Here is a 22,954-nt window from a genome sequence, read left to right as displayed (position 1 = left end):
AAGACAACGATATACATCCATGGGTTGGACATTTGTTGGATCTTAATCTAGCTTTAAAATTGGTAACTTTGTTTTGATCACTGCCATAGAGCATCGAAACATGCCAATGCAGGATGCGATGATGCTAGTTGCTCACAACTATGACACCTACAAAGTTGAAAACCGTGAAAAAGAACGTGAGGAGATTGCCAGGAAGGCTGCCAAGATGGCGGATGATGTGTTACTCCGGGAGCCCGACAGAGAGAGCCACCCAGTTTCTGTGCTCACTGCCATCACACTGCTGTCTGAAAACAGGTATCTTGTTTAAATATCTTGTAAAACTGTGAATAACCAGAGTTCTTGTGGTTCCTTAGTCTTGAATTAGAGTTTTAGAATTTAAGGTCATAAAAAGTTAAATTTTTAATCATGTTAGGTCTTACATTTTGACCCCACAGGGTTCACTTATTTAAACATGGGTTGGTCTTTGGTCGCGAAACAGTCCAACTCTTTCGTAGTTTTGTAATGATTTGATTGATTCTACACAAGCCACCACCTTCTTTCAGCTAACAGAATTGAAGTTCACAATGCAAAAAAGATTTTACTCTAAATTTCTACTTTTTGCACGATGAAACGGCAAGGGAAAGACATGCTATTGCTATGTATTTCTCCAAAATAATCAAAGTTGTGGCAATTTTATTACTGTGCACTCAGTTATTTGTAGAGATGGGTACTGAAACCCAGTATTAAGCGGGTCCTGGGGTTAAATTATTAAAGATAGTATTGATATGCTCTGACAGTACTAGTTCTTTTATCTCTGCTTTTCAATGTTTTATTATCACACTGCAGCCTCTCTGTGTCAGGGCTGAGCTCCTCCTCAAACACACACACTCACAAAGAGTGTGACGGCTTAGCTGGAGTTTACTTATTTTAATGGATTGTTAAAGTGGATGAAATGTAGATACACTGTAACGTGTATGAGTGATAAAGTCAGTGATTCTGGAGAAAGATTGTTCAGTACACTTTTTGTCAAATTTAGTGAATATCTCCTTGTGGTTCACTAGCTGCACATTCTGTTTGTGCATTAAAAAAATCTGGTATCCACACACAACACTGGCCCTGTAAATAGGAGACAAACTCAGACCGAGCCACACAGCATTACTCCAGCCAATCAACAGAAGGGGGCTTGCTCCATGCTTGTGCAGGTGACAGAGGCAAGTAATCAGAGCAGCTGTCTATTGGCGCTTTTCCACTACACAGTTCCAGCACGACTCGCCTCGACTCGGCACGGTTCCAGGACAGACCTTTTCCATTACAAAAAAGTACCTACTCAACGTGGGCGGGGTCGTCATAGCACGGCTCCACGAAACTGCCGTGACTTTGTTTTGTACGCGACACAAAACACATGGACAAAACAATGGAGGACATTGAGGCAGTGGTGTACTTGCTGCTGTATGTAGCTTTTTGTCACACACAAAGCAAGAAAATTGAGCCGTATGGCTTTAACGCTGTTGCCGGTATTTAAAAATGCCGGGACGGCTCATGACTCTTCCAGCAACAACTCTTCTGACCAATCAGTGGCCGGCAGTCTGTTGACGTCACATTTAGTATCGGCTTGGCTCGCTTGGAACCTCACCAGAGCAGGTACTAAAAAAGTACCAGGTACCAGGTACTATCCCTAGTGGAAAGGCAGAGGCGAGGCGAGCCGAGTCGAGGCGAGTCATGCTGGAACTGTGTAGTGGAAAAGCGCCATATGAGAGGACATGACAGCCTCCTGTCTACAGCACCTGTTGAATGATGGGAGACAGAGATCAAGGGTCAATTCATATAGAAAGTGTATTCTCACAGAACAAACATGCTTTCATTTTAAATGTATCAGTTCACACAGACTCCGTATGTTTTTTTTTTAATGCTCCAAGTCTGTTTCCATCATGTTTAGTGAAGCATAACCTAAGCAAGCAGCTGTTTAAATTGCACAAATATCCCGCTGTATATGTATTTTGAATCGATGGAAACAGTCATTTCTTTCCGTGGAGCCAACATGCAAACTATTTTGGTTCAGTACATTTCTGCTGTCTGTCAGCCTGGTGAAGACTGTCCTCTCAACTCTGCACAAGCTGCAGCTGACAGGCGGCTGCTTCTGTGCACAGAGACGTTGAATACAGGTTGCGTTAGAGGTGGAGAGTCCGACTGGATTATTGTGCTCACATGTTTTTTCAGCGTGTGATAATATTTCTCTTTTGGTCGTTGCCTTGACAATGCGCATCCATGATTTTGAGGGCAGAGCTTCTTAAGGAGCATGAAGAGAGTTTGCATATTTACCAGATGAGATTTCAGTCTATCAGTCTTCTCTTGCCTAGTTTTATAAAACTGCTCTTGGAATAATCTTTTTTTGTGTGGTCGCCGGGTAGATTTGTAACTCCAGAGGAGCTGGACAGTCTTGTTGCATACCTGAAGGATAAAAGAGCACGGCTGTTAAGAAGCACTGCAGAACCTCATGCAGGTAAGAAGTCTTTATTTGGAAATGTATCATTAATATTTTAAAGTTGATAATAATCAAAATATTGGTGAACTTCTATGGTTTTCTATGTTGAATGCAGTGTTGTCGTCCACAAAGTATCACATTTTTAACTGAACTTATCACCCTACAGCTTCAGTCCATGCTGCACCTTCTGCAGCATCACATCATGACATCCCGCTTTCGTCTGCAGGACTTCCTCCATCCCACTCTACTCACACACCGTCACAGTCCAGCCACCTTAGCATATCAGCTGGTCCAAGTCCCTCAGCTAACCCGAGCAACCAGCAGGAGCTGCAGGCTAAGATCCTCAGCCTGTTCAACAGCGGTACTGGAGTGTCAGGAGCTGCTGGAGGTCCACTCTCTGCTGCCTCCTCACAGTCCCAGATCTACGGTTCCCTTGGCCCATCCTCTTCCCAGAGCCAAACCCGTCTACCCATGCCAGGCCCTCCTCCAGCTGGATCCCAGGGTTATGGCCAATCAGGCCACATTCCAGTCACACCAGGTGGTCCGAGGCCTCCCAGCGCTGCTTCAGGTATCAATTTTGACAACCCGAGCGTCCAGAAAGCTCTGGACACTCTCATTCAGAGTGGACCGTCTCTCAACCACCTGGTGGGCAGTGGGACATCTCAACCTCCACCACCCAGGTCGGCACCCAGCATGGGCCAGGTCCCACCCATGTCTATGTATCCCCGACATTATTGACGAGTTGTAGTGAATGACTCACCTTTCCCTCTGATAAAAGTAGACACCACATCAATTTTCTGTGCAGTGAATTTACCAGCTGTGTATAGGCAGTCTCTAGGGAGCTTTTGTAAAAGCTTTTAATCTCTTTTTAAATTTTATTTTGGATATTGATTAATTGGTTAAACTGGTCTATATTTTCAATTGTTATGAGCCAGAAAATTATTGTTCTGTCTTTTTGTTTGTGAGTGAATTTATGAGGCAATGTTGCATGTGTACATTGTTTTCGTGCAAATTGAATTCCTTTTCTAACCATGATCTGTTGTGTTGTATAGTTTTGCACGGTGTCTTTTTAATTTAGAACATTTTTATTGTGAAAAAAAGACATGATTAAAAACTCCAGACACAATTGCTGTAATAAAATGGTATTGGTTTATTGCATTTTGTGCTGACAAATCTATAAAATGGAACGGGTATCGCCAGAAGCCATAGAGATATAAGCATTTGAAATGTAAGATAAAACTACTTTTTCCTCTTTTAATGTACCATGAAACACAATAGAGAATAATACGTTTGTTTTTTGTTTTTTAAATTTTAGAATATTTAACTTACACTGACACAAAAAATAAACACCTCCACACTAACTGTATTTGATTTATTTACACGTAGACCCCTCCCACCCTCGCCCCCAGCACTTACAAGTGCACATGTACACACACACACTCCCACAGAACTGAAAGGAACACACTACGGCTTTACCATAAGACTAGGTACAGTATCAAGGAAGAGTAATGAACGATTCTCGGATGAAAAAACATTTTCATATTAGTGAATTTGATACAGGTGTGTCTTTGTGTGTATGCTGTATATATCATTTATATCTACATCCATTACAGTTTTCAAGCATCCATACAAAATGTTTCCCACAACTCCAGTGAATTAAAAACAAACCCGGACAACGACAAGGTTCCTCTGGAGGGGGATACTGGTTATTAATTGAAATATTCTATTTCCAAAGGCCATAAAGCATTAAAGGTTGTCTGAATGCCTCCGTAAGACTCATTTTGGGGGCTGGTAATGTTATATAAAATAACACACAGTTGGTGGATGTGGGGGAATAAAAGCAGATGCTGCCTTTTCATGCAACTTTAATCAAAATTGTGTATTTGTAGGCATTTTCTTATACTTTGGCACTTGTTTTACCACATCAAAATACCAATTTTATCTCTTGGCTCAAATGTTTGGTAAGATTTGGCTTCGTCTACTTCACTGGAGTACGCATTTGCACACTATCAATTAATGTAGTTAACTGAAATATACTTTGGTAATCAGTTTATCTGTAGGTAATATTTGACACCATAAGAGGACCTTGTCAACAAATCTACCATAAAAAATAGAATCTTGTACTATAATAATACTGATCTTGGATACACTGATTGGCCAGTCCTAAGGAAAAGTGGAAAAATAAATCATACTAGAAATAAAAGTTTCTAACTGATAAAAACAGAAATACTTTTATACCACAAACACCCAATATATTTTCAATACACCTTGTTCAGGGTAATTGCATGCATGCACTGAGTTACACAACATAACTGGGTCAGGGCTCTGCTTGCACCGCGTGGATAGCCACTTGAGTTTTTCTCATCTGACTCCCAGAGAGATCAACTGTGTGAAATGTTAAGTGCAGCTGTTGTATTTCCTCCGACATCAGACGTGTCCCTCTGATGCGTCTGTGAGGATACTGAAGTGTACGATCTTATCTCGGCTACAGACTGTGTGCCCTCTCTTCTGCCATAATCTTTGATTTTTCTTGTATTTTCTCTGTCGGTGTCTTAACAGGACAGCCTCCTCAACCCGGTAACAGATGTGTTTCAGAGCCCTTAATAATCCATTTAAGGATGGAGACTGAGTAATGATCACCGGCAAGTTTGTCTCATGCTACAGTTGTGCAGGCGAAGGTTCTGATCTAAATCTTGGATCAGTTCAGGGGGGGACAGAGGGACATGCTGGTTTCTAAGTTGACCATCTTGAGTCGTTCCAAGCAGAGCCGGTACCAGAATTGGAAGCGCAAGTTTTATATTCTTTGATCATTTTTCAGAATTATACTGCAATCACATTTAAAATACAGAGCTGGGGTGGATTTTGTGGCTGGCATGGGAGAGGCCAGGGATTTTTGGGCAGGCGGGGCGGGGGGGTGGAGTAAGGGTTTCTGGGAAGGCTCACTTCACAGATTGAGTGACAAGCACTATAAATGTAACAGTTACTAATATTCTTTTTAAGAAATTTGGCAAGAGAAAGGAAAGAACGTGATGCATGCTAAAAATGTCCAAGTACAATGCTCAAATGAATCGGTGTAAACAAAATCAGCAGGTAGGTCTCTGGATTATTGCAGTTTATAACTGCAGCAAGGTGATGGGAATTGATCATATTTTTTATTCTGAGCTGGCAGACCTCCACAGCTGGCTGTAATACACTCGTACACCACCAGAGATCACTGTGGGATAGAGTCTGTACATAGCAGGCTGGCTCTAGTTGGAACCCCCACTCCTGCAGACTGATCCTGTCACAAAGTGCCCCCTCAGTGTAAAGTGCTTTGCTGTCTCAGTCACATTTTAGATGAACACTTTAGATCTTTATGGTCCGTAAGACCTGGTGACAAACATTCAGGTGAAATAAGTGACTGCTGACACCTCCAGTGGTTTATATAAAATAAATAATGGTGACAAAATGAAAAATTACCAACGTGAGAACAATATTGCACATAATCTTACAAAACTCTAAGACTTCTTCCACAGTGATAGAACAGTGTACAACAAAAGACAACACTAGTAGGTTACAATGTCTCTGACTTCAGTGATATATTTACAAAGGTGAAATGACCATTCCTAAGGCTCATCCATTCGCAAACTCAAAATCCCCTACTACTTTACATAAGACTACATGAGCAAGATTGAAATATAACAAGTAACAATATAGTGAACTCATACTTTTTCTTATTTTTTGCAAAAGACTTGTTTTCAAGGTCTGGCCATGTCGCCAAATGTGCAGCAAACACTCCTGAGTTCTCAAAATATGTAACTCAATGAGAACGTTTGACAACCTTTTTTTTCCCTCCCTCATTCTGCACCTTGAACATATAAGTCATCACTATAGAAACCACTAAAACAAATATTGCCACATAGTACCATGCAAACAGCAATTATAAAACATTTATAATTCAATAAATAAATTCATTTCCAATAAACCTCTCCAATAAACATCAGATATCTTTTCTGTTGAATAAATTTAAAAGGCTCAGTTGATGCAGGCAATGTTGTGGAGACATTTCCAAAGTAGGCGTTCTTCCAAACACTGATGTGAGCGTTCAACGACCCCTTTGTCAGAGTTAAATGTGACAAGTTTTAAAGAAAATCTTAATGACTTGGCACCCTAAATATTTGAAAACTAGGAGTGGCTGCTTCTTGAGTATCGCAGGTGTCAAAGGTTAGGTGCGTTAAAAATTTGCAAAGGGTCATCTTTAGCAGATAAACCAGAAATATTCAAACATTTTTTGCCAGTTTCTTTTAGTAAATTAATAATACGTTACTTTAAAATTGGTTCACTTTACTTATGGGATTAAAAATGGTAATAATCAAGAGAGCATTCTTTTTTTTTCTTTTTTTAAGAGAATAAAAGGGTGGAGGATTTGCCCTCAGTTGTAATATTGCATCAATGTATTGAGTACAGTTTGTTTTTTTAATAAAAGAGAAAGCTAACCCTGTCCAGAGATCACAGGCCAAATGTTTACATGTACAGCCTTGTCTTGTTAGACAATCACCACCACTGATATGTATGTCTATACCCTTTTTCACTTGAGCTTTAATGTTGCTTTAGTCATCTCTATTTACAGTACAAATAAATCTATTGATACTAGCAGCATTCACAACATATGGTCCGACATTCAAGCAACACTAAAAACATTTAATACTGTTTTTAAATAGTTCTAGAAACTAATTTGTTTTGTTTCCCTATACTGTATATACTGTATGTGTGTGTATATATATTTTTATATATTTATATATATATATGTATTTATTTATAGTCATATTTCTACTATAAGTGCAAATGACCAAAAACAGTTTCTTTAGGAAAAGAAACAGAAATAATCAAAGTGACAGCTGTCCTTGGTCAGAGTGAGATGATTCTGGATTCATAAGACTCACGAAATCTACATATACAAAATATATGTGTAAAAAAATAAATTAACATGATCACATGAGTCCGGATTTCAACTATTGCACATTCTTTCCAAGATGCACTTTTAAACCTAAATATGATTTGCTCACAAGTCATTCACTCAGGGACATGTGTGGCTCAAATTTTAACCAATCTAGAGGATATAAAATCTCACTGGAGAGTCTACTGCATAGAGTTCAACCTTATGGACAAAGTGAGTTTCCCAGCTACAGAAGCCACTGTCCTCTTTTTTAAATTTAAACTAAACCCCATAAACAATCAGTCCATAGATGTTCAAAATCTTCCTTCAGTAACAACTGAATGTTTGCAGTTTATCAGAGATCTGAACATCTATTCTTTAATTATCTACAGGGCAACTTTCCAACCACAATTTCACGTAGACACGTCAGTTTTCTTATTTTAGCACACTTTGTTCTGTTTGATTTAATCAATAGAATTTTGTTTACTATTTATCTGTGAAAAATACTTAGATATGGCACATTTAATGTATCGAAATTTGGCAAAACAACAATATATTCTTGAGTGACAATCAAATCAAAAATGATATACAACTATTTCATTAATATGTGTAACTTCTGTCTATAAACATAAATACATATTTGTTCTCTAGATGAAAAAATAACATTTAGTATTTTTTATTTTATTTTAATGAACTTGATGATTTCATCAAAATTTTCCCTTGTTGCACAGTGGCGGACAGGGCAGATGCAGTGCTTGTCGAGGTTACAATGACAGTTACCATAGTGACACGAGCCTACGCCATCCAATAAATAAATAAATGAATTAATAAATTTTAAAAACAGCGTTTTTGAGCTGTCCCTCTGATCGAAGGACCGTTTTTCTCTCCACTAGAAGCTTTTTAGTATGTCACAAAAATACTACACTCATACTGAACAACGCGTCAGAGCTTGTACATTATTTACAGTGATTCACACGAGGGTCGAGGGGGTGCTGGCAATGATAATCTCCTCGGGGGGTGGTGGGGGTGTTGTACTGTCTCCCCACTTTGCTTTCACACCAGCTTTCTGCTAGGAAACGCTCTATTCACAGTTTAATTATGTGTCAATCTCTACAAACTAAGATAGCCTTGTTGTTGTTGTTTTTTTTGGCACTAACAGTGGCCTCGGGGATAAACAGCCACTTAGAAATGAGTCGAAAGGAGGATGGGTAGAAAGACAGTGATGGCGGTAACAGAACAAGAGGAGTCGTGCTAACGAGTGGTCAGGTTAAAGATAATACTGCAGGTCTGATCCACGTGCCTTCTCAGTCTTCTTCGAATGTCAGTGTGAGTTTCACAGTTCATACGTGACTACATCCTTCTGCTTACAGCTGGTGCTCCTGGACGTGGGTAGCAGTGTCTTTTTTCCTTGAAAGATAACTCACATCGAAGACGACAGGCTGGAATGCTGTGGGAGGTGTCCATTCACCACTAAGCTAACTAAACAGACAGTCCTACACTGAGCTCATTTCAGCTGGCTCTCGTTCGTTCCGAGCAGAAGCCGCTTCTATGCCACATTTGTATTTTTAAAACAAAAAAAATCTGCAGAGATTAAAACAAAGAGACACATACATGCATGTGCGCTAACACCTCAGCTAACAACCCAACGCCCACCACCACCTCTTCCTGACCGAGTGACTCAATGCAAGTAGATTACAGACTAGCAAAGAAATAAAAATGTCTCTTTAAGAACAAATCTAAATAGCATCTAAATTAGTCTAGAGCCTACAATAGTTAAAGTAGGTTATTGTACTAGAATGAAAGGTTTAGTAGCGGAGCATGTGATCCTGCTCGTCGGTCTGCTGGGGATGGAGCTGAGGGGGAGGTGCTGAAGCTGAGCTGGGTGTGAGAAGATTACCTTACAGAAATAAACGGTAAGGGCGACATGGTGATGAAGCAGCATCGATGAGAGGGTGGGAGCATAGGTGACACAGGAACAGGGCTGAGGAAGGGGTGGAGGGGTGGTAGTGGGTCGGGGGAGGGGGCTGCTTTTTCAGGAGTAGATGGTGATAACCTCACGGCCGCCTCCACGGACCAGGAGAACCCGGTTGAGACCCTCAGTGAGAACCTCGAGGAACTCCATGTCTGGGAGAGAAGAGTTAAAGAAACTGGAGGAAGCAAACGTAATGCAGAACTTAAAGCGGCTATAATCAATATTTTAATCGATCATATTACTATTTGTATGTGTCCCTCATAGTGATGAACTCAGAGAATTATCACCCATCTCTGCAATTCCATGTTATCTCATTTAATGTTAATATTACCATTAAACTGCAAAAAAAGTAATCTTTTGCAATTCATTTAAAGCTGCATTAATCTATTTCTTTGCCACATTGCAGCAGCAAAGCAAGCTGTAAAAACACTGACATGGTATCATCATATAAAGTCATTATGAGGAATATGTTAGCTAACTATTAACTTTTTCTACATCCAGCAGACATGTAGCAACAATAGCATTCATTTTGAGACCTGTTTCTGGCCATTTAACTAATCTGACCCAGTCATTCTAATATTCACTCTCTTGTTAGCTCTTTTTTGCTCTCCAGAGATAAGTATTAGTCTATTTAACCTCTAAATAGTCCACAAAGTTCACCTGCTAGTAGTTAACTTTGGTTGTTTTGTGTTTGGCACGTTGTGAACAATCTGCTTATCAAAATTGTCTTGCTGAAAACAACAGCTACAGCAGCTGGGAACAACAGTAAAGATGCAGACCGAACCAAAATAATCAGTTAAAAGATGCTGAGACACTTTGTAGTACTATGGGGAAATTCCCTGTGCGGTAATTAACAACACACATTCTCATTTAAGCTGAAAATATAAAAATATGAATTATTGCAGGTTTAAATTGCTATAAATACCATTGAACAGGACGGTACAGGTGAACTGTAATTGCAACTACTTTGCTATATTAACTAGTTTTATTAGAGTAATTAAGAAAAACTAAAATATTATTTGCAAATGTTATTTGAAAGATCGGCCTTCTTCCTGGAGTGTTATTGTCTGCTTATAAATCCTCATTAGTTCTTTGCCTCTGTTGCCATCTTGTGCATATTTTCTGATAACAAATCACAAAAAAATAAAGAAAACTATTATTCCTGACACAAAGTCAATTAACTTATAATGTTTTGGTTTAACACAAAATTCAAGTTGATTCCCAGAGTAAGGAAAGGCTTGGAGGCTCGGACTGAATTTGATTGTATCTTTAGAACTAATTAAAGTTTGACTGTTGTTCACCTCACCTGAATGTCAATGAACACACTCCGTTCATTATATACATACTTGTGTAGGAATTGTCTTACATACTGTGTGAATCTTATACTAAACATATTAAAAGGTATTACTTGAGCCACCAAAATATCCAGAATTGTGTCATTGTAAAACTTAATTCCTGGGACACAAACAACAGTCAGGATTGTAAAGTGACTCAGCAGTGTCGTAGCTTGTTACTTGACTCTGTGACTCCGTTGAGTTAAGTGAAGGATACAGTTCTCGTCACCTGTCCGGTTCTTGGGTGCCCCGGGCATGTTGAGGAGGACTAGCTTGGCCTCTGAGGACTTTTTCATGATAACTTCATTCAGCCGGAGTGCTGTGTGCATACGTCGCACATTGGACTGGTTCCTTGGTAGACACAAACCGACAGAAAGGGAGGTCAAACTCAATCCCACCGATTAAGACATATATGACATTTGCAGGTTATAAAGTCCTTTGTAACAGTAAGAGCTAGTAGGTGAGAGATGCTCATTCACACATCTTTTTCTCATCATCCTCATCTGCTCGTGTTTGAAAATTGATCAGTATGAGATATGAATGGACTGAATGGGGGTTTACTTTTGAAGTTTGACTTCAGTACTTACAGGTTCTCCCACTCACTGCAGCATGGCAAGAAAAGAAACACATTATATGATTATCAGAAATAAACTATGAATGTTTTTTAAATATTCAAATTCTGCTAAATGAAAAAAGACAGATTGTTTTACAGTGTTCTGGCAGACATCTTTGGTAGTATATTGTAGAAGAAAAAAAAACAGTTGCTGCTGTTTTTGTCAGGAACAAGGAGGTAATTCACCTTTACAAGACACAAAGGTTCAATGAGCATTTCAAAGCACTCACGGCTTCATGTTGAAGATGTCTTTGATGCCCTCTGGTGTGGCTGCGCCGGGCGGCTTGGCTGGCTCGCCATCACACTTCTCAGTCCAGGTCATCTGGACCTGCTCCCCTGGGCTCTTAGCCCCCTCTGTGGGAGTCAGCGGGGTGGCTGGGGTTGCGGGGCTGGCCGGGGTGGTGTTGTCGTGTATGAGCTGGACCTGGACAGGGAGGGAAACAGGGGAAGAGGCCGACTTTGACTATGAGACGAGAGGAGGAAAGGACGGACGTGATACAACGCCAGGTGGAGTTACATGTAAAATTGCATGGAAGGTTGAAAGAGCCACAGTGGAAATGTAGGAATGCAGGTAAAGTCACAGAAAGCCACAGTGTTTGAAGGGGAGGGGGAAAAAAGAAATGTGTGATTAAGGAGCCTTATGCTATTTACATTACTTATTTTTTTAACATGAGCTGTACAATGACTCTATAATATACATTACCTTAACACTAACATGCTGTTAGAGCAAAAGACATCATCAGTTCAACAGAAAACTATGAAAACTGTGAGTTGATACAAACTGTGCATCAATGCAATTATTTTACCCCGAGTTGAACATTTTGTTTGTACATTGAGGAATAGTTTGACATTTTTGGAAAATACACTTATTGACTGTATAACACTCATGTTTGTAAAGTAAATACTGTTAATAGGCCAAGCCAGGTGGTGCGTGATTAGCAGTTAGCTACATCAGGGAAGCTAGTCTGGCTTAGGTCAAAGGCAACAAACAGTCTCCATCAAGTTGCTGCAACCAGTCAATAAATAGTCTATAAATTGTACATTTTTATACTTTTTTATTAAAAAAATTAAGATATAACATAAGCTAATTAGGGAGCTTAAGAGGAGCTAGATGGCAGAATTAGTTGCATTTTGACATTTCCATGCTAGCTGTTTCCACATTTCTAGTCTTTGTGCCAAAACTGGCTGCTGTTTAACTTCATATTCAGTGTAAAGTGTTATCAGTCTTCTTAACTAATGCCAACTCAATTAAAACTTCACTCTTTTAAAGAACTGTAGTATTTCTATTTTTGCATCACTACTAATATTTTAGTTTCACTTTAATATTGTTTTTGTCCGTTTTTTTTTATGATGCAGAATCTTTATTTTAACATTTATAACTTAAGACAATCTAATCACAGTCTCACTGGGTGATTGGTTTTATCTCAGTGCTTCATCTGGCACTTGACACCTTGTGCAATCTGTGCTTAATCACCTAAATGTGACTTTACATGGTCTAACTGTCTTACATACTGTGTGAATCTTATACTAAGGATATTACTGGAGATATTACACTTTACACGTCAAACCGAGGTCAACTGTGCTCTCTACCTCTTCCTCCGGCTTCTCCTCCTTGCTGGCTGCTGGCGGGTCCTCGGTCACGCTCAGCTGGGTGGTCACAGTGGCCGGGTTCTTGCGACGGATAGAGCCGCGGGATGAATCAGTGATGCTCTGGATCTGTGAGGACACAGATGAAGAAAAGAGAGGAAAGAAGTGATGTGAGTGGAGATTGTTTTTTTTAGACCCTGAAACTTTTTTTGCTGAATGTTTACAAAAAGCAAAGCAAGGCAAGTTTTTACATGACATTTATTTACTGTATATCGCCTCAATGATTCACAAAAATATGAAGTAAAAGGGAAGATAATTGCATTGCACTTATTAAATATATTGACCCGGAGGACCAGGCAATCTTAAAGTTCAACAGAGAATTAGGGGAGGTAATAACAGTATAACACTTAGATCAATATGTTGTATTTTCCCCATCTGTCAAAACACCATCATGCTGTCATGCACAAAAGCGGAGCCGTTGCTATTGTGGCTCTAGTCAGCCCTGATAGAGAGGGTAAATATGGTGTCTCACTGCTCTGGTTTAACCTTAAATATGTTTTTGTCTAGAGGGGCTTATGTGTCATGTTAAGTCAAGTCAAGTAAAATCAAGCCAAGCCATTCCGAGTCGGCCCGTCAAGTCATGTCATGCTTATGTGTGCATCTTTGGGTGCGTTTCTAAACAAGAGTTTGAGCAAAACTTTGACACAGACAAACTTTCTCACCTCTCTCTCGCGCTCAGTCTTGGTCAGGTTGATCTGTTTAAGCATCTGCGACCGTTGTTCCATCACCAGGGTCTTCTCGTAAGTGTAGGCTGAGATGTCGCTGTCATGCTGTGGTAAAAGAAACAGACGGTTAATTCTTCACTTACGTTTTATTAGTTTTGTGTGTTTTCCCACGTTTTCCCTAAATATAGTCTCTCTCATATCCTTCACTCTCTCTCATATCCTTCACTGTGCACCCTGTGGCTGCTGACATGTCTTCTGACCTGAGGACAATCAAGACAACTATATGCCTTCCCTTGATACACATGAAGCCACCAGCTGCTTGTTTTCTCTTGACAGGAAGGAGTTTTAGTTTCCTGGAGCTCATAATGTCCCCCTCACAAGTCAGTGGGGTTCAATAGTACAGTGACAATGCTAGTCATGTTTCCTCATTGCCTCAATGCCTGTAAACAAGTTGTGTTTACTGGAGCAACTGGCCATGCTAGTGGCAATGCTGGGTTCTCTTATGTAACCAGGACCAGTGCACTGGTTAGATTAAAATACATACTTATATATGTCTTTTTGTACTGTAAATGTGTTTTCCCTGATATGGTGGTGGTTACAGATATTGAAAAAGTGTCTAGTCTTGTGAAAACTCACCATTTCTACAACTTCCACCATTGCATCAATACGGAGGTGATAGAGGAATGTGGTCAGGTCCTTTTTCATCTGGATGCTGTTGTCGTCCAACTGGGCCACAGTGAAGATGCGCATCTTGCACTTCCTCCAAACCTGGGGAGCAAAAAACCATTGCTGTCATGCTGTATGTTGATTGTTCAATTGTTTTCCAACTGCACTCTGTAGGTTTCCATACTGGCTGTCAGTACTGCCAAATTGTGTCTTGGAAAAATGCTTTTGTACATGTTAAGAACAATGAAAACACGCCACGTAATTCTAATGAAGAAATTAGTTCTGAGGTAACAATCAGAGTATTAAAACTGAAAACTGAATATACAGTCAATTATTATTATATGATGTGAGGCATGATGGGGCATAACAAATACTGTATCACAGAGGATGAATACTGCATCAGAAAACTGGCATGAAATCTTCTTCATTAAAGATCCTATCCAGATGTGTTTTAACACATGTAAAAATACTCTGCTTTAAATGATGATTTGTGTCTGATGTGGTTTTTCCACCAAAAAGTTAAATTACCTCATTGAAAATATTCAATTGAACAATCCAGAAGCCATGAATATGCAACATTTTTCATTTCATCTCAAAAGTTTAACTAATGAACACAAGATGTGTCCTACTTCACTTCTCAATGTACCCATTTAAAATGGAGATTATAAGTTTCCACATTAAACTTGTGTAATTTGCATACTGGACCACAACTGGCTCCAAACTAGCTGCAATTTCATAAATTGAGCTAGTAAGTACACACCTCAGATTTAGAGTGAGCACAGAGAAACTTTTCACTTTAAAAAGCTGCATGTGAAAACAGCCTTCTAGTGAAGTAACAATAAACAAACCTAATTTTTAGTGGAGGGAGGGACTTTTATACAATATAAATACAACTTGTATTGTTGACCTGTTTCGTCATTCTATTGTACCTTGTGCTGGCGGAGAAGGAATGGGAGCAGCATCAGCATGCCTCCATCATGGACGATCCACCACACGTCAATATGACCCTCAGTGAAGCGCTCGCCATTGGATGGGAAGGCCGAGATGTTCTTCGGGACAAGCAGAGCGAGGTGAGCAGCGGTAGTTTCTCGGACCAACTCTGAAAGAAGACGCAGAGGCAGAAGTGTCAGCCGTATTATCTCTATAAAAACTCTCCGTGACAGAAACTATTACTGCAGGATTTATACCATTTTGACATTGATTAGCAATGACATACCGGTACATTATGTTTGATCTGAGCTGACACGGTTGAGTTTTTGCTGCTATTGTTCATCTGCAAATTATATTATTTTTGAATAAATTCCTCTTTTTCTTTTATGTTGCACTGGGGAGATTGTCTTTCCACTTTTCCCCTCGACAGAGAGGTTAAATAGCAGGATGAGCTCCTCAAACGCTGGAGCTAGTGGGGATTTGTTCTTGCTGAGATGCTTCAACAGCACAGATGCTGGACATAAAAAGAGCTTGAAACCTGCAGTTCTAGGTTGAAGTGAAGAGTCTTTGAGCACCACTACACCAGTCTACACAAAAGAATCAGCCTGAAGCGGAGCCAGAGCTTTTGGATTTCAGCCTTTTTTTTGATGGTGTTATCTGTTTTAATGCTTTCCCGGAAACCCACCGATAAAGTTCCTCCAGGTTTGGTGCTCGTCTCCCTGCCTCCAGTTGCGTGGCCAGGAAACCAGCACAGCGTTATGTTTCAGGCCTCCGAGCCCACTGGCCTGGAGCAGGTGTGAAGTGGCATCACGCAGGTTTGAGGACACGGTGACCTGACAGAAGCCCTTTACCTTCTCAGTCTCCATCAATTTATGCAGTGCCTGAAAGGTAAGACAGAGGGAGTAACTGTTATGAAGGTGCAGAGAACAAGTGAAAGTTAGCTCAGTGCTGACCTTGGGCTTGCACATTTTTTTGTCTGCAACTGAAAAATGTATGAAAGATCAAACCATGAATCATCCAGTAATTTCTGAACCTTTGCTGCACTCTGTGTGAACAGGTTTTTGCACTTTTGACTCCGATGTGAATTGAATTTGTCCAAAAAGATCACACAGAGACATTCTTGGATTTAAAATTTAGATTTTTTTTTTCCATTTATCATCCAATGAGCATAATTGGACTCCAAATTTCCTGCAGTCATCTCAACAAAACCCACGTTTGCATCTTCAGTATTTATTTATCTACATGTTGACTGCAGGAAATTTAAGGGCTCATAATGATACATTTCATTAAAGCTTTGAATATCTTGAAAAGTGATGAATTAACAATTAATTATGGTAACAATTGTGTAGCAGTTGGTGTTTTACATTTTTTTGTAACATTACTTAAACTTTGACCTAAAGATTTGAGTGGATTTTGGTCTTTTGCCAGTAAAATAATGGATTTTGCTGCACAGTTTAAAGTGACTGCTCTTGTTTTCAGACATGTTTTAAGATGTATAAAATACTTCGTATCTAATATAATGTCTGTCTAATATGTTTTTACAATAAAAAGTTCAGTTGTATCATTAAAATCCTTAAAATGACATTACTCCTTCTCTCTCATTTCAAAGGTGTAACCGCTGTTTGCCTCCTACTTCACTGGAAGTCCATTCTCTGTGTATGTGCACCAGAGGCTTCAAGTTTCCACATGAGACTTATGTAAGCTGAATACTTTCGCAAATCGTGCTCAGAAGTACAAGCCTGAAACTTTCCACCTTCAGCAGATAATATGAAATCAGCCTACTAGGATGCACACATCACTCTACACAGTGAAGGAACAAGAAGAAAAACACATTTTTGAGTGGAGGGGGACTTCAAGACTAGCTGATAATTGAGGCTCCCTACCTGCTCTGCACGCTGGGCCTGGTCGCTGTTCTCCAGGTAGGTGCCTTCTAGAGCCGTTCCAACAATGGTTAAACCTTTGCCCGCCTTCAGCTGGTTGGTCAGAGAAAGCAGACGAGGCTGCTCCACATTTTGCTCGCTATCTGTACTAACCAGCACCAGCAACTGGGGCCTGGAGAGAGGGGAGAGAAAGTGAAAAACAGGGCAGAAAATAGCAGAGGGAGAAAAATAAGGTAGAGACGGATCAGGGAGAGCGACATCAAATAAAGTGGTGAAAAAATAAATGGCCAAGTGAGCCGAGTAAAAGTACTAGTTGGGAAAGAGAGATAGAAAAAAAAATAGCATGAAAGGTTGACGTGTTAATATGAAGTCACAAACGCTTCTTGTGTCTGACAACTGTGATGAGAATCACTTTAACTGAGAGAATGGTTTAACGTGTACAGACATGTTGTTAATGTCTATGTTAATTAGAGCCACGATAAAATAACAGAGTGTGACTTTGTGTGCAATACCTCCAGTTCTTGGTGTGCGGGGGACCTTCCTCCAGCCGCATGAGAGCGTAGCGTGCAGCACTCAGAGACAGACCTCTTATCCCATCACCCCACTCTTTTTCTGCTCTGTGATACAGACAAGCGCCGATCAATATTTTTCAGTCAAAACATGAATCATATTTTTGCAGCTCAATTCCAAATTTAAGAAGTGACAGTGATATAGTCAACGCACTGAAATAAAGCTACTTGCAGACACCAGTGTGACATGATGCGATGTGATTCAAGATTAGGCATTACTGGTAAATGTCAAGTTAAGATAATGTCACTCACCACAGGCAATCACATCACTGCAATACTCAATGTGCATGGCTCTATTCTACTCCATTATAAGAAATATATAACAGAAATGTGGTGTCTACGTGTTTTCTACACTTTAAAGAGGAAATCAACGCTCTGACCTGACAGAAAATGGCAAGACCCCTAATAAACAAAAACCTGAATACAAACACAAACTTAAGATGTAGACTTGGAGACTTTTACAATACACATGCACATTAATACACACACGCCAGTCAGCCAAAGCCAAAAGGCACCCAGCGAATCCAATCTCTCCTGGGGTTGCGCTCCACTCACCCTGCAAACTCTATATACTTATAGATAGAGCCAGCAATAACCATGGCAACAATGGCATAGTACCAGGAGCAGATGAACATGAGAGTGAGACACAAGCTCATCCCCAGGAAGGACAGAGTCCTGTAAAGATAGAAGGAGAGACACAGAGAGTGAGATAAAGACCAGGAGAGTACAAACGAAAACATTTGTTCAAAAACCGATTCAAAATCAGTTTCTTTTAATAGCCGATGTTCTGACCAGTGGTAGAACTTGAAGCGGGGTCTCCAGTTGGGAGTCCTCAGCAGCGTCTGCAGGGCACAGGCCAGGTTCACAAACATGTAGCACATCAGGAAAAACCTGCAAGACACACACAAGCACAAAAACTGAATTTGGCTCAAAGCTCTTCTGTCCTGCAGCATAAAAGTGAATATAATCGAGTGGTTTCACTACATGCAGTCCATGGAGTAGGTTTTCTTATTATCTGTCACATTCACTGGTTATTTATATGTATTACCAAAGCAGAGAGGCTGGCTGCCCTTTTGTGTGATGAGTTAAATCCTGAGCCAATAAAATTTGGCATTTGTATCGTTTAAGGAATAGCAGGGGACTGGCTGCTCTGAAATCTCCCACTGCTGGTTCTTAAAAATGGCAATAAAATAAAGAGCTTCTCACATGGAGAGGATGGGAGCCACTGCATCCAGTGAGGCAATGAGGATGCCGATCTCACAGATAAAAGCTGTCAGCAGGAGGGACCATGTGGGTTCTCCGTTGGCCTTTCCATGGCCAAAGATCTACAGGGACCACACAGAAAACATTATTATTTATTGTCATCAGTCAGAGACAAATTACTCTTGCTACACAACAACATAACATAGTTGTTATATTGTGACAACAGAATGTAAATAAGACTGACCCGAAGGGCGGGCACAATGCCGTCCTTGGCGATGGCCTGCATGAGACGAGGAGCTCCAGTCAAACTCTGGAGGCCCGCCCCGCAGGTGGAGAAGAAGGACCCAATCACGATCACCCACGGTGACGGCCAAGCCAACGTGCCAATCACCAAGTTCCCGTGTACTCCCTCCCCAAACCTAGAGGAGGTTAGCAGAGTGACTGGATGCTCATAAATGGCATGAATAATAAGCTTATTTTGTTCCATGTTAATGACAAGTGTGTTTTGAAAGAAAAATCTATTATTTTCAGGTTTGTTTGACTCTGCAACCCAAACCAAGAAAGGACTTACTTGTCTCTGAGGACCACACCTTCGATGCAGGCACCAAACAGAATCACACTGGACATGTCTTAGCAGTTGTAGATCAGGAAAGTAAAGGGATTTCATGGATGGTGGACATGTTTTTCAAATGGTGGATATTTAATATTTGATCACTTGAATGTTGAGATCTGGTTACTGATTGATCATAAAAAATATGAACTGTTACTTTTGAAGATGCACTTAATGATCTGAGCTGCGAAATGCAATCAATCGATTTAGTTAATGATAATATCTCAGAGATCAATGACACTGTAACTAATATCCTTCTTCTTTATTAACTTGTGATTGCATAGGCAGCCCACTGATGCAATTAGAGGCCCTAATGAGATTTACTTAGACCCCCAACCTGATTACTCCGAGATACATGAAAGACAGTCATGGTGGGTGGCAGCTTTAGCAGTAGACACCGGCCTTGTATGTTAATGTACATTTGTAGCAGCAAAATAATCTTTCAGCTGATCATTTAGGATATAAAAAATGTAAAATCTAACATTTTCCAGCCCAGTAAAGTCACCATCCTACACAAGAATGTAAGAGGAAAGGTGTGAAAGAAAAATGCTGTTTACAATTGTTCTGTACTTATCTCCTGCTGTACTTTTACAGCAGGAGATAAAACATATTTGATAAAACTAGAAACACGTTGGAGGGCTCAGAAGCCATGTCAGCATAACTTTCGGAAAATATATGAATCCACATCTCCCATGAATGATACAGGCATACTTTGAGCCAATCAGAAAAACAATGCATTACCCCTCATCAAATCAGACTGCTATTGTAGCAGTTATGGCCTTTCACAGTTTAAAACATTGACCTTTAATTATGGTGCTCCCTTCAGGCCAATCAGTGTGTTTTTGTTACAGCAGAGCAAAGCACCACAGTCCATCATCACTTCAAGTCCTGTCAAAAATCTGTCATATCATCACTGAGCTTAAAATACCATTTGAATGGATTTCTGGGTGAAACTGACACAGCTAACAAGGTCATAATTAGGATTTGTGTAACAGAAGGAGTTAATATCTAAAGTTTGTGGATCTGACCTTTAATTTAGGACTTTTAAAACCCCCACATCACTCCAAATTCCTCATTCAAACACATTTAATCAAAATAAGGCCATAATTAGCATAATAAAAAATATTCTTAATCGCAGTGACCATTGTTATCCTGCAGGGGGCAGTAATTAGAGGATACAGACAATGGAGGTGGTGGTGATGGCTGCAATGGTTCCAACAGGGATAGACTTCTGGGCATCACGCAGGTCTCCGGAGCGGTTGGAGCCAGCCATGATCCCTGAACAGACAGTCGAGGTAGACGAAGAGAGAAGCAAACATGATCAAGGTCAGAGATTTACACACACACACAAACACATAACATGTAATAAATCCCAGTCACACAGACCAGAAACATAAAAAAACAAAGGTTTTCACCTGTCACAGAGGGGAAGTAGATGCCGACCAACAACGTGAAGAAGCTGGTGATATCAGCCAACACGTAGCGATTTTGGTTGGTCAGAGGGTCATCCTGGTCTTCAATAGAGTCCATTTGCTTCCTGGCTACCAAATCCCCTTTGTCATAGTAAGTCCCAAAGATGTTCTCTGGATTAGGGGATAATAGAGTATGGATAATCAGAGAAATGATTCAGGTAGACAGAGGCAGATTTTTTAAAAAAAGAAGGCAAAAACATCTTCTCATTCAAGATTAGTGACCAGTTTACATATTTTTTAGACAGTGATTTAACCAGTTTTAGGGCCTCTTTGTACCGTTGCTATGCAGTTATCAATCTCTTCTTCTTTAAAAAAAACAAAAACATGGATACTCTGACGTAATATGTTAAGTAGTTCGAAATTAAACGCTGAGGTAAGATGTTAACTCAGTTTACAGCTTCATAAGGCCTAAGCTTAGGTGTTCAGGGCAATGAAAACATGGAGTAGAGACCACTAGTGTGAGCTGCAGTAAAGTTGATTACATTGTAGTCGTGGAGCGACATACTCTGAACATATTAAAGATGTGTAAAATTTAGTGGCATCTTAAAAAAAGGACTTGGCAGGAATTGAATATTCATATGTAGGTTTTAATTAGTGTATAATCACCTTTAATACGAATACTTGTGTTTTCCTGTAGTAGCCAACTATGAACAAACTGGCTCTTGGGAGGGCCTTTTATCATTTTTATAAAGTTTTAAAGCCACTGTACGTTGTCCTACTTGCTTAAAGGGGAGGGGGAGGGGTATTCAGGTGGTTGCAATCTGTGACATCACCACTAGATGCCAGTAAATCTTGCAAACCGCTCCTTTAACTCAAACTTAAAATGTAAATCCTTAAAACAGGGCTTATACTGTTAACCCTTTAATTAATTCTAAAGTGAATCAAGGTAAAGCTAGCCACAGGCTTTCTATAGCCTAAGGTTTTGGTTGTAGCCTGGGGCAAAGAAATGTAAATGTTTTTCCTGAAATTCAAAAACCACCAGGGAAAGATGTTTATCTTGCTGCATCCAGTTGTGTGTGACATTTAAGTGGAATACACAGCAGTGATAGCGATACCATGGTCAAATGAAGAGACCAGAAGTTTTTCCCAGTTGAAGATAAAAACTACCCGCCTTTAGATGTAAAGTGAAACATTTGACATTGAGCTTATTTATATGGCATAATGCATTATTATTATATATCTACTTTATATATATGAGAAAAACATATTCTAATACAATTTAACACAATTTTGTGTTTATATTTTTATAATGTAAATGGTCACTCACAGTTTTATAATTTCATAATCTACTGTCTGTGGTGGAAGAAATATAATCCTCCCCATTTTACAATTTATATATATTACAGAAAATAGCTCAGAAATGCTAATTACATAGTCAGTCTTGTTTTAAGAGACTATTCATTTGCACATAACCAACAGTGTATTTTTTAACAGAGCAGTCTTCCTTTAAAAGGAGATTCTAACAACATCACCAGTCAATGATTACTGACTGAATGACAAAGAAAAACAAGAGGTAAAATAAAAGTAAATATCTGAGTACTGTACATGAACATGTGTGTGTATGCTTAAATGCGTGCATGCATCTGTGTGCTCACTGTATCAGAACAACATTGGCTTTCATTTGCATTCAGATTACATCGGGATGAACCAACCTGCCAGGATTCCACTGGTGACCCCAGGGATGCCCTGGATCCTAGTCACATTGTTGGCGGCAAAGTACTTGTCGCAGGTAGCGTTGAGGAAAGGCGAATCACAGAACATACTCCACAGCTCGGTGGTGACTGTCCCATTAGCTGTCTCAATGGTCTTGGCACACACATCAAACGTCTTCCACACCAAAGTGCGGTTCCCCAAAACACACACGCTGGAGAAAAAAAAAGCACAAAAATGTCAGTCATAGGAAACAGAACATTTTAGATCATTCTTGTATTGGCTAGTGCGCATGTGTGTGTGTGCACATGTCTTTCTATCTTTGAGAGAACCAATTTCAGTTGAAATTGGGGAGATTTCTTTGTCA

General features: G+C 39.9%; 2 protein-coding genes across 2 annotated transcripts in view; one reads left to right on the top strand and one right to left on the bottom strand.

Moving 5' to 3' along the window:
- Positions 1-7,898, top strand: part of ncoa5 (nuclear receptor coactivator 5) — a 32,611-nt gene extending 24,713 nt beyond the window's left edge. The window contains exons 19-21 of the mRNA XM_062416262.1: positions 90-294; positions 2,388-2,479; positions 2,628-7,898. Of these exons, the coding sequence (XP_062272246.1) occupies positions 90-294; positions 2,388-2,479; positions 2,628-3,199 (869 nt within the window). The 3' untranslated portion in view covers positions 3,200-7,898. The remainder of the gene's footprint in view (positions 1-89; positions 295-2,387; positions 2,480-2,627) is intronic.
- A 138-nt stretch (positions 7,899-8,036) lies between these two features.
- Positions 8,037-22,954, bottom strand: part of slc12a5a (solute carrier family 12 member 5a) — a 169,584-nt gene continuing 154,666 nt past the window's right edge. Inside the window, exons 8-25 of the mRNA XM_062416261.1 lie at positions 22,590-22,801; positions 20,881-21,048; positions 20,645-20,743; positions 19,427-19,484; positions 19,100-19,274; positions 18,859-18,977; positions 18,445-18,543; positions 18,208-18,327; positions 17,596-17,700; positions 17,087-17,255; positions 15,889-16,084; positions 15,203-15,372; positions 14,244-14,375; positions 13,605-13,712; positions 12,886-13,011; positions 11,526-11,719; positions 10,900-11,033; positions 8,037-9,500 (exon numbers count right to left, since the gene is read on the bottom strand). Coding sequence (XP_062272245.1) covers positions 9,409-9,500; positions 10,900-11,033; positions 11,526-11,719; positions 12,886-13,011; positions 13,605-13,712; positions 14,244-14,375; positions 15,203-15,372; positions 15,889-16,084; positions 17,087-17,255; positions 17,596-17,700; positions 18,208-18,327; positions 18,445-18,543; positions 18,859-18,977; positions 19,100-19,274; positions 19,427-19,484; positions 20,645-20,743; positions 20,881-21,048; positions 22,590-22,801 — 2,476 coding nt within the window. The 3' untranslated portion in view covers positions 8,037-9,408. The remainder of the gene's footprint in view (positions 9,501-10,899; positions 11,034-11,525; positions 11,720-12,885; positions 13,012-13,604; positions 13,713-14,243; positions 14,376-15,202; positions 15,373-15,888; positions 16,085-17,086; positions 17,256-17,595; positions 17,701-18,207; positions 18,328-18,444; positions 18,544-18,858; positions 18,978-19,099; positions 19,275-19,426; positions 19,485-20,644; positions 20,744-20,880; positions 21,049-22,589; positions 22,802-22,954) is intronic.

The sequence above is a fragment of the Scomber scombrus genome, chromosome 3 (genome assembly GCF_963691925.1).
Source record: "Scomber scombrus chromosome 3, fScoSco1.1, whole genome shotgun sequence".
Classification (NCBI taxonomy): Eukaryota; Metazoa; Chordata; class Actinopteri; order Scombriformes; family Scombridae; genus Scomber; species Scomber scombrus.
The sequence above is the reverse complement of the archived record's forward strand: the minus strand, read 5'-3'. Positions and strand labels throughout refer to the sequence as shown.